The sequence below is a fragment of the Sycon ciliatum genome, chromosome 1 (assembly GCF_964019385.1).
Source record: "Sycon ciliatum chromosome 1, ocSycCili1.1, whole genome shotgun sequence".
NCBI lineage: Eukaryota > Metazoa > Porifera > Calcarea > Leucosolenida > Sycettidae > Sycon > Sycon ciliatum.
Genome location: NC_088643.1, coordinates 12,045,003 through 12,057,377, shown reverse-complemented (window position 1 = coordinate 12,057,377; position 12,375 = coordinate 12,045,003). Strand labels below are relative to the sequence as shown.

Below are 12,375 nucleotides of genomic sequence, written 5' to 3'. Positions count from 1 at the left end.
GTAGATCTACTTCAAAGGACCGGTAGATCTACCGGTATACCGGTACTGCGGTAGATCATGATCAATAATTATTGTTATTTTTCTCGGCGCATTTTTCTCTGTCGGTCGGTTGCTGTTGAATTGTGTCAGTCGTGTAGTTGTGTGCGGTGTCTGTTCTCCATTGTTCACTGTGGTCCACAGAACGATTCACTCCTGCCAGCGTTGGCTGAGGCCGTGACGGAGTGGTTGGTGGTGAGGGTTTTCAACTTTTCCTAACGGCGCAATGCCGGACAGTGTGAAATACAACATCAAGTACTTATTTGCAAATTTAGATGCTTCAACAATCTTAGAAGACCTACTAGAGAGTGATGTTCTGGACGAAGAGGAATATATTGGCGCACCTGCCAAGGAGGAGAAGTTGAAGTTGGCAGAGTATGTGGTGAGGTTGATGCTGAAGAAAACGGAGGAACAGGTGGATACGTTCCTGAGGCTCGTTCAACACAGCCAGCGTGATGTAGCGGAACATGTCGCCAGCACCATGGCTAAGCGACGCGGTGCAACTGCCAGTGGGAAAACTGAGCATCCGGCGAAGCCAATGTCGGCAGATCGTGAGTCAACACTTGGCTCGTCCTCCGGTAAGTGTTCACATTGACTACAGTGGCGTAGGAAGGTGTGTGTGTCACTGAGTGCGTTCGATTACACACTTGAATCAATTCATGAATCCATTCGCATGCATTCAAGTCGTTCGATTTTCATGTCATGAGCCCTAGAATCGATTCGGAATCCATTCACTCTATTAATATGGGGTGATGTGAATAGCGCGAATCGATTCATGAATCGATTCGCGAATCGATTCGCGTGCATAATCGAACGCACTCACTGTGTGTGCGTGCGTGCGTGCGTGTGTGGAGGGGGGGGGGGGGGGGGGGAGGGGGAGAACTCGTTGAACATGCATGAAACTACAGTCGTGGCCAAAGAAATCCAACCCACGTGCCAAAAGCAGCGCCAAGGCTCATGCGGCCCCTGCGGCCCTCGCATCAGCTTTTGTGAGCATGCATGCTGTAATTGAAATGTAAACGCGGCCCTACTTTTGACTTGCGGGTCGGATTTCTTTGGCCACGACTGTTCTGCTCAATGGAATCCAGTCGGGTAACTCAAGTACGCGCCGGGCGGTCCGCAACCCTAGACCTGCACTGATCACTGGGCTGCGAAAGGTGCAAGGCGCAAACTTGAGTGACACAACCGTATTTCATTGTGCAGTATTATAGCTGTACTGTACTTTTTTACAAGCGCAAGTAGGAAGCCATTACAGATGATCAGCCCGTACATACACTCACATCAATCGTATTCAGAGCTCAAACTGGGAATACACAATGCTGTGGGTTCAGTTAGATGGACAGTCCTGAGATTATAACCAGATCTACATGATGATTCTGTAGATCTACAAGAAATGCAGGTGCCACCGGCGTGAAGCACTGTCATGGGTCACTAGATTATTGCTGGGTTGTTTTTGCATCGTAGCTGGTGATGAAGCGTTGTTTTTCTTAGGCAGTTTCCTTTGAAATCGGAAACATTGCTGTAGTCGGAGTCAGTTTTTCTCATTGCTACTCCGCAGGTATAGTGCAGCATTCCCCAGAGATTATAGATTTCCAGACGAAATCATCAACTTAGGCTCAGTACAGTAGTACTTGGAGAGCGAAGATTGCAAGGTACTTTGGCGGCGGTCATAGATTCGAACATATCCATGGAAATCCTGAGCCCGAGGCTACCAGCCATCATTCAATTACCTCCAAAAGATCTCACTAGGTCAAGATAGTGATCAAGTTGAACACCATCGTTGAAAATCCGCTATCAGTGGAACATAACTTTGTTACTAGTCGTACTAGTCGTAGAGTTCTAGCACAACCGCTGGTAGGAGATAAGCCCAGGATTCTTGTTTGTAATACCTGGAACCAGGGCATTATTTTCTAACGTGAACTTATCTCTCTATCATTGCTCAGTGAACAGAACAGTCTGAGAACACTACCAGTACTATGATTTTTTAATTTACTTTCTCCGTTGATAAGCAAAACTTCTACATGGGGTTTTGAACTCGGATAGCGTTTTAGTGTTCTGTTTATGATCTTTCTATAGGCATTAGACACACATGTCGGTGATCTATCCCCCCCCCCCCCCAGATAGGGTAGCCATGGTGACACATATTACTCTGATAGGCTTAGAACCTCCGATATGCGTGGAGTCCTTTCGAAAAATTTAAGAAGTATAGCCCTGTCTTGACAGGATGTCACCAGAACACACGCACAGGTGCACGACACCGAAGTGAGAAATGAGGAACAGAGCCTTCTTAACAATCATTGTGGTTCGTTCCTTGGCGCAGAGGGATTGCAAATATGCCTGGCAAGAAAGAAAAAGTTAGGGATAGAGCCGCTCGTGTGCTGAAAAGCATATCACCGCCAACAACACCAGTTACTGTGCGCACCGGACAAAAGGACATGAAGACCCCAATCAAAAGGACGTCACTCTTCATTCCGCAGAACTCACGGGAGGTAGACCGCTGACAAAGAATCTGTTTGCGCCGCCCTGCCCAGCCTTCCCTTCTCTAAATCTCAAGGTAACTGTTGTGTACAAACAGCTCAAGTGGTACCATGAGCAAGTATCAAGTGACGTTCCAGTGTCGGAACTCAACTGGTCACGCAAGCGGAAAGAGTGAGTGCGTTCGATTGAGTTATGACCGCGAAACGATGTTGAATCCATTCATGAATCGTCCCTGGCTATTCACATCACCCCATGTTAGGGTGAATGGATTCCAAACTGATTCCAGGGCTACATGACATGAAATCCAACGACAAGATTCCATTCATGAATCAATTAATGGCTGTAATCGAACACACCCAGTGTGGCCGAGGAGCCGGTCAAAAGTTCACCACTGAAATCGCACAAAAGCTGATTGTTGTAAACAATCACAACTGGGGTCGATTGTCGTTGAACTGACTAGCCAGCAAGCTGGTAAGGGAAGGAGGAAATGTCTCACCTGTGACTGTTTGAACTAGGTGTAGTAGTAGTAGTAGTATTCTTTTATTTTCCATCGGAAGCCTCAACAGTGATGAACACAACTCTTAAGAGGGCCGATAACAGAGTAGAGGGGTGTGGGGTGAGAAAAAATAATAATAAGGCCAAACTAAAGAAGGTGTGTGGTTCGACTAACATGGACATTTTTTTTACGGGCGGGCGGGCGGTTTTTTTTTTTTTAAATATATATTTTTAGTACATGTAAATACACTGTATACGCGTATCGAGTAGACTCTACTACCAGCACAAGGCAGCAGTCGTACCACTCACTGCACTGCACTGCAGTACAACTACAAGTACAAGTCAAGTCCAAAAGGAGCCGCCTGCGTCCGCAGACTCACGCCGCACAGCACGTAGACGTGGACGTGTTCAGTCCACGTACGTACGTCAGTCACACGACAGCCCGCCGAAAAAAAGTTACGGTCGGGCTGAAATTGTACGGTCGGTCGGGTGAGTCGAACCACACACCTTCTTTAGTTTGGCCTAACAAGACTTTTAAAAGAGATATTTAAACTAAACTAAACTGATACTTGGAACAATAAAGCAGCAGTAAGCAGTAAGCAGTAAACACAGGTATACAATACAAGCGATGCAGATCAATGAGGCCGTTTGCTGAAAAGAAGATCAAAATACTTCTGAAAAGTCTTTAAGCATGGTCATAATGGGATAATGCAAGAATTAAAGAGATGTTTTTAAAAACGAATTTAAACTAGGAACGCAGTAAACACAGTTATACAATACAGGCGGTGCAGATCAATGAGGGAGTTTGCTGAAAAGAAGATCAAAATACTTCTGAAAAGACGCTGCGTCTTTTAGCATGGTCTGAAGGTGCTTAGCAAATGTAGTGCGGTGCTGGGTGCGCCACTCCACAGGCAAAGAATTAAAGAACAGGGCAGCACGATTTGAAAAGGAATTGACACCGTCAGTCGTCCGGAATTTAGATATTGCAATAGCAGCATTAAAAGAGCTTCTTGTTGTCCTAGGGCCGGTTGAAACTTGAGGGAAAAGGTCCGTCAGATTTGGGAGAGGGAAAACGACATGATTAACATGGATAAATTTAGCAATGCTACGAATAAGGTAATGTTCAAACGGATCAATCGACAATCTAGCTAACAGCGGCATGACGTCATCTTGTAGTTTCGAGCCACAAGCAGCGCGTACAGAACGACGATAAACGGACGAGAGTCGCTGCCGGTCCTTGGCGGATAGCTTCAGTGCAAAGCAAGAGCAGCAGTATAATAAGTCAGGCAGGATAACAGAGAGGATAAACTGCCGTGTTGCCTTCAAACTTAGTTGCCGAAAACACCGTCGAAGAGCGCCAATTTTCGTGCAAGTCTTCCTAACGATAAAGTCTATGTGACCAGACCAAGAAACATCACTGTCTACAATGACTCCCAGGATTCTCGTGCTAGACACTTGAGTCAGAGGCTGTTGGTTAAAAACGATTGGAGTTGAGAGGGGTTGAGAAGACTTAGAAATCATCAAAGTTACAGTCTTTGTTGTATTAATGCGCAGCCCAAGCTCGTCTAGATCCACAGAAATTGCAGATAACGAATCAGTAACGGTAGCGACGGCCTCAGCTTGTGTACGTCTGCTGGCATGCAACGTCATGTCGTCAGCGAACATCGGGAGCTTGCAAGAAAAGGCCTCTGCTGTCAATGGGAGCTTCCGTACATAGATGTTAAATAGAACCGGACCCAGAATGGTGCCCTGTGGCACGCCACTAGTGATTGCCACCAATGGAGATGTTCCAGTGTGGGTAACCACCCGCTGTTGTCTGGCACAAAGGTATGATTGGAACCAGGCCAGGGCCGCTCCCGAAATACCGACAGCTGCGAGAGCAAGAAGAAGCTGCTGATGCTTCACCATATCGAACGCTTTTTTCAAATCAATACAGACAACCGCCGTATGCAGTCCAGCGTCGCGCGAGACAAGCCAGTCGTTCGTAACCTTGGTGAGAAGCTGTCCGGTAGAACGGTGCTTCCGAAAGCCAAACTGGTCCACATGGAATGGGCAACGATCATTAAAAAAAAGATGTATACGAGAAAACACAAGCCCCTCCAGGAGCTTGGCTAGGATAGATGTTAAAGACACTGGGCGGTAATTAGAAGGGCAGTCGCGGGGGCCTTGAGTTGACTTCAGAATTGGTGTAATGTTTGCAATTTTGAACAAGGATGGGAATTGACCAGACGAGAGGGAAGTGTTGAATAAGATAGCAAGTGATAGAGCAATTACGTCTTTTGATATTTTAAGTAGACACGGAAGAATGCCGTCCGGTCCAGGGGCTTTATTACTTTGGAGGTCACCGATCCGAAGCTTCACCTCTGCTACTGTAACGGCTGAAAACGTAGTAAGGTCATCGGATTTAGCAGGTCCCATTGGGAGCTTGTAATTCGCTTCCTTATCTGTGACAATCGAGTGAAAATAGTCGTTCAATCGCTCAGGTGGGATGGTAACCGTTTGCTTCGGAGAGGAACGCTTTGTGATCATATTCAAGGCTTTCCAGAACTGCCTAGGCTCCCGTTCATACCGCTGGCACTGGTCTGAAAAGTATAGATTCTGTAGGTGTCGATACAAGTTATTGCACTGGTTGCGCAGCCGCTTGAATTGTACAGATAGGCTCTCGTCTCGAAAGTTAGTAGCTTTTAGTTTCTTGAAGACCGATTTGCGCTTTCTAATCAAGGCAAGGAGGGGCGGAGTCATGAACGGGCAATTTTTCCGACGGGACTTCCTGTGTTTCCTGGTTACGTACGGTGCGATGATATCAAGCACAGCATTGACTTTCCCTGTCCACTCGTCCAACATCAGGTCTGGGGTACGGGATGTAAAGATATGAAGATCGGAGGACAGCAGCATATCGCAGAAACGCTGAGCGTTGAAGTTCCGGTAGTCTCTGCGTGTTTGATGGGTAGTAGTATTGCTCCGCGCATCCATGATGGGCACTGGGACGGAAGTAATGACGAGGCGATGGTCTGAAAACTCACAGTCCACGACAGAGGCTGACGGAACTCGATCAATGTTCGTGAGAATACAGTCAATGGATGTACGGGTAGAGCCTGTTATTCTTGTTGCTTCAGTTACTTTATTGGCCAGTCTGCACGGAAGTAGCAACGTGTCTTTGAGATGGTGGAACGCACTGGACGTCTGACGCAGAAAGTCCACATTTATGTCACCTAGCAACACAATATTCTCGCCGTCCAGCTGCTCGGTGGATGTAGCGAGCCGATTCCAAAACTCTACCGGCTCGGATGGGGGACGGTATATGCAACCAAACAAGGTACTATCTTTGCCTGTGCCAGCTTTAAGCCACATCAACTCTAGACTGGAGTGTGAGTGGTCCAAGATGTGCTTAGCCTTAACATGTTCCTTTACGAAGATGCAGATCCCGCCTCCTTTACGACATGGAGTGCAGGAGGATAGGCAAGTGCATCCATCAGCGCACGGCCTGTCTCGACGTAAGAGAATTGTGCCTGGTACAGAAACCTCAGTGTCCGAGATGCTTGAGTCGAGCCACGTTTCCGTAACCGCCAGCAGATCTAGGCAGTGCTCATCTATTAGCTTAGTTATAACATGGGTTTTATGTCGTAGGCTGCAAATGTTTATGTGGCCAACATTTAGTCGGTTGGATGGATGAATTGTAGAGTAGAATGCTGGGGTTGAGGGATTTGGAGACGAAGGGGTGAACACAGGAGCATGCGGGTTCAGGGGCTGTGAATACCGGTAGGTGGTGTGTGGCATTATGTGAGTGCTGGAGCTGTGCCGTCAGCACCAAAGCGCCATTCACGAACTGCAAAACCGAGCGAGTCCGGCCAAAATGCTTTGTCCTGTACGGTGGTGGCGTCCGACGCCAACACTGTGACCCTGGCAAACCCTGTTCGGAAGCGCTCCGAGGTGTACACAACACTCTGCACGATGTGTACATCCTGTGCCTGACAATGCTCTGCAATTGATTTGGCATCACATTCGGGGTCCACGTTGCCAACGTAGAACACTTTGACTCTTGGCTTACCCGTTAGTGCACATCGGGTGGTGCTCTTTGGAAGCTTGGGTGCCAGCCAGCGAGACGATTCCTGTCGCCTGTACGGCTTGGGAGGCTGGCGTTGTGGCCTTTGGGCAGCTGGGGCAGCTGCAGGGGCAGTATTTTTGGGCTGCAATGCTGGTTGTTGGTGCAAAGTTTCTGCATACGTGGGTCAATGTTGTGGGGTCGAGGATACGGTTTTGGTAAAGCTTGGTTCAGTGGGGTCATTGTTCAAAGTTTGAATCACCGTATCGTACCTCTCAACTTTGGCATGCAGGTCGTTCCTAAGTTCCCGTACTTCCGTCTTCAGGCACAACACCTCTCTGGCAGAATCGTTGAATTTAGCTTCTATTTCTCTCATGGCGTGTAACTCAGTCTTCAACTCTCGGACGACATTAGTGAGTTCAGACAGAGCTGAGCACAGGCTGGCAACAACACCCTCATTAGCAGCCAGGGGGCTCGTGCTAGTAGGTTCACTTACTTCTTTGTCCTCATCCAGCGATGTTCTGAGCAGGGCAACAAGATCGGGTCTGGTGGCTTTTCGTGGGATTTCCAGTCCACGCTGCCTGATGAGGTCCCTCAGCTCCCCGTCGATCAGGACTGCAATGTCCACTTCAGCAGCGGGCTTATTAGCCATTTTATTACTAAATAAAGGACTTTTCCGGTGGCCTAAAGCCCAGGAAATTACAAAAAAGGCCGCTTTTCGGGAGCCAAAAAAGGTGCTGCCGCTCGTACATGTATACCCAAAGCAAGGTGCAAGGCGCTTCAGATGCGGAGACGGCGACGATACATCAAGCCGGATTTGACAACCGAGCATAAAATAAAGCGCATGAAATTTGTCCTCTCCCAATTGAATTACCAGACCATGAAATTCTCCGACCTGAAAAACGAGACACATGGAGGCGAGAAGTGATTCTACATGATGCATGACAAGCATGCAACAGAAAATGTGGTGGTTTCACGAGGATGCAACACACACAACCAGTGATGCTGGTACAGTCAAACCTAGCTTATCCGGTCCTCTTTTATCCAGATCCCTTGCCATCCGGAAGATAATAATTATTGTTAGTTACCGATATACAGCATATGCCATGCATACATACAGTATGTGTGTTCGATTATCCGGTTCCCTCGCCTATCGGATTGTTTTGTGGAAAACGGATGTGTGCGGTTATGCAAGGTCTGACTGTATGCGTCCAACCATGTGGAAATGTTGGGGCTGGGAAATGGAAATTTGAAAAGCCGCGTGGCTCGAAGAAGTGACCAGGAGCCGGCCAGTCACTGCTGTACCAGCACGATGGTTTGTGTCCGCACACAACAAAAATCAATGGGCGTGTGTTTGCAGGACAGGAGAAAGCGAAAGGATTTGACATTCAGGTTTTTGTTCAGGCTGGACAACACCCCGATCTCAACGCGGACGACTTGGCGTTCTTCCACAGCCTGCAGACCGACGTGTCACCGATGGTGAATGAAACCAGAAAAGGAGCTCAGAAGTTCTGCAGGCTTTGGAAGAGTGCTGGCAGAAGAACCCCACTGCAAAGATGAAAAACATTAAGTTTTGGTTGTGCCGCTATGGCATCTTCCATGGGATTCTGGAGAGCGGCGGAGAGAAAAACTGCCGACAGCGGCACCGTGCAAATCATCAAGCACACAGTTCAAGCAAAGAAGTACGGTCAAATATTTTCTCGGCATCTTTTAAAGGTTACGGAGCGTGAGCTGTCAGTGTGTCAGCACTGCAGACGGGAGTCAGCGAGGAAGCAGACTCAATGCAGGGAATGAGTTGTGATCGGATTCAGATGAAGAGAGAAGTTGGACCACTTCGAAACAAACTGTGTGACATCTATAAACTACTATCTCTCGTATGCTGCTCTGTTCTCCCCTCTGCAAACTGTGTTGTAGCCATTGAATGCTTTTGACGGAACTGTAAAAAAATGCAACAAAGTTTCGCTTAACAAAGGAAGTAGGTCATACATCCCTTTTGAAAAAGATTTAAAACTTACAATAGGTTTATTCATACTTTCTGTTTGCTTGGTAGGTATCACCATGACAACAGTTGGCAAACAGAAAACACAGCCATTGCAGCACACCGTGGGGGATAGTCAGGCAGACCAACAACGGACCTCCAACAGATGTGAGCCAATCTTCAAACAACCAACATCAGCTGAAACAACCGCCAATGCAACTAGAACGGGTACAACATCCAATGCAACATTGACTACAACACAGGATTCAACACGATCAACAACTTCAAGCCAGTCATCTCTACCGGACGAAGACCGACACTTCACTGGCAGGAATGACATTGTTACAGAGATCAGTCACAACATTCTCACAACAAAGTCCAAGTCATCATCTACACGAGTACAGAGTCTTGTGGCACCAGCTGGTTTTGGTAAGACGTCCGTAGCCATTGCTGTGGGACATGTATGTCGCAATGCTGGTTGTCGTGTGGAGTTCTTTGACTTACGCGGTGTAGCTGGTGTTGACGCTGTCCAGGCAATGATTCAAAACCGACTCGAAGCAAACCCGGCTTCATCTGAAACTACTGGCAAGACAACGAAATCAACTGATGGCAGGGATGATGATGGTGGCAAACACCACATGTTATGTATCCTAGACAATGCCGAGGATGCTATGCAGGCTGGTGCTGATAAAGATATCCAACTACAAGATGTTGTGGAGCAACTACTTCGACTACAACCCCATGTCCATGTCCTACTGACAAGTCGTGTTTACTTCGACCTACACGCTTCCCAGTTTAAACTGCAACAACACCGTCTTGATGGTCTGACAAAGGTTTGTGCTGTTGGTCTTCTCCAGGATCTATGTGTTGAAGGTAGTCTAAGCATCAAAGATGCACAGAGGTTAGTGGATCATTGTGGAAATGTTCCACTTGCTGTACGCATTACAGCTGGTCTTCTACAAGGTGGTCGATTAACTCCCACCAGGCTGCTATCGTTGTTCAAGAAGATTGGTCTTGATGTGTTCAACGATGACTGTCTGAAACCGAATCATCGAATTCTGCAGCTGTTGAAAGTAGCATACAACACACTACGTCAGGATGACAAAGAATCATTCCATGCTCTATCTCAACTGCACTCCTCCTTCTCATCTAAATGCGCTTGTGTAATGGTGGATTTTGTAGGTGATGATGTTGATGTGGTTCATCTTCTACGTTTTGATCCGTTGATCAAGATTTGTTTCCTGGATTACAATTCGTGTTTGGATCGCTACTCGTTACAACCATTCATCGCCGAGTTTGGTCGTTACCAATGCCCAGAAGACAATCAACACATGTACCAACAGCGAATGTGCAAGCATTTCCTTGGCTTTGTGAAGGAAGTTGATGACTGTAGAGGTTGTGGTGCAGACAAAGCAGTGTTTTGGAGTTACCAACTGCTTCAGGAAAGCGTGAACATACAGATGGCGTTGTCTGCCGTTGATGTTTTGTCTGGCGATGACTTGCTTCCTTTCTCTGGATTAACAAAGTCATCGGGTATCCTACTTGCCTTGTTTGGGACAGCAATGTTTGTTGGAGAGTTTGTGGACAGGATACAAAGATTGGACACAGCACCGCTATCTGTACAAGCTGACAGCATTTGCAACTCGGTCCTGTGTTGTATTTGCCGTCAAAGCATTGCAGATTCTGATGTCACTTTTGAGAGTTTGGATTCCAGAACCCAAATGCTCCTGGAGAAATCTGAACAAGAACCGACAAGAGTGGGGTCACCGCTGCAGCTACCTTTGATGCAACTTTCTCTGGAGTCATGCAGGCTATCTATGTCTCTGGACATCGACTGCAGGGAAGGACAGGTTGAGCCCAGCCAGGAAACACTATCCCGTCTGCAGGTGGTGTACCAGCGTGTTACAACAACACTGAGAATGGGTCTTGCAACAGATGTCACTGAATGTGCCCTGAAACTCATTCAACTGTATTGTTCCACTCTGCTAAACAAGGATATGCCCAATGTACAGGTGGTAGAAGACCTTGCTGAGAGAGTAATCTCATCACGCTTCCTATCACAGGATGGTGCAGTCGATTCATGTGCTACAATGTACTACTTTCTGCAACAATGCATTGCTGTGATCCTGGGCAAGGTCATGTCAAGTTCCTGTAGCAGTGAGTGGATTATTTCACCATCATTGATTACAACACTGGGTATACCACTGTGCAAGTGGAAACATGTACCAACTGCTATCAGGCGCACGGTCAATACCCATGACGACCACACTACTGTGTCTGCTTTTCAGTTACAACAGTACCTGTACTCCATGGATAATGACACAGTGTCCACACTACTGGACATGTACTGGAATGATGTGTACAGCTACCGATACAGTTCCTTGGTAGTTAATGGAAGGTCACGCACAACTCCAAAGGGTCTCACTCTACCAGCACAGCATCCCTACAACATTGTGATGGACTATGTCAGGAGATGGTGTAATGGCTCAAATCCAGCAGATCACACAGCAGCGCTGATTAACAACTGTAGCCAGAACAAGATACCTGATCTGGAAGTGATGCAGTCTTGTATACTGACGGCTAGAACAATACTCCTGTTGGAGGTAAGCTGGTAGTGTGTTCACAGTTCAGGTTACCATAACTGTTTTTCAACCACACTCCACTCTGACTGGAACATTGTATTGCAAACCAGTGTACTCAGTATATGATCTACTGTATAGTGTCTGTCTCTCTAAGGTTGATTTCTTGAAGAACACAGAGGGGAATGTGATAATTTTGAACATTGTAAACTATGGAAATGGAATGTGTTGCTTTCCGCTATATCAGTCTGATTTGATATTATTGTGCACGACGTTCTCTGTTTTGAGTGTACGGGCCTCAGTTACTTTCTTTTCTACACTGTTCTTTGTTGTCTGCTTTGCTCTAGAATACTGTCTTTGCAGTTGCAGAAATGTCCAAACTCTTCCCAGCGTTGAAGTCATTGATTAAGGATCTTAGTGCTTACCTGCCAAGCAATTGTGCAACTGGTCTGTCAGTGTCTGGAATTGTGTACTTACCACCACAAGCTGGAAACGATACTATACTATGCTACTCTCTCATTGCTGCCCTGCATCGTCAATCCAAGAGAGGCCTAGTGAGCATTGATCACCACATTGCACTACTGGAATGGTGTCCACGTGTAGCAGCATGTTTTGTCTGCTATGACCTGGACAACATCACAGCATGTCCTCGTTGTGACATGGCTTACCTGTGTGGTAAACATCGTCAAACTGATGAACACCTAAGTGAACACAACCAACACTGTGCTATGCTGGCAGCACTCAGACGTCGCATACTACAGTAAGTT

General features: G+C 46.9%; 1 protein-coding gene across 1 annotated transcript in view; it reads left to right on the top strand.

Moving 5' to 3' along the window:
• The first annotated feature begins 262 nt into the window (after nucleotides 1–262).
• Nucleotides 263–12,375, top strand: part of LOC135811665 (uncharacterized) — a 19,777-nt gene continuing 7,664 nt past the window's right edge. The window contains exons 1-3 of the mRNA XM_065324935.1: nucleotides 263–614; nucleotides 9,102–11,632; nucleotides 11,956–12,368. Coding sequence (XP_065181007.1) covers nucleotides 263–614; nucleotides 9,102–11,632; nucleotides 11,956–12,368 — 3,296 coding nt within the window. The remainder of the gene's footprint in view (nucleotides 615–9,101; nucleotides 11,633–11,955; nucleotides 12,369–12,375) is intronic.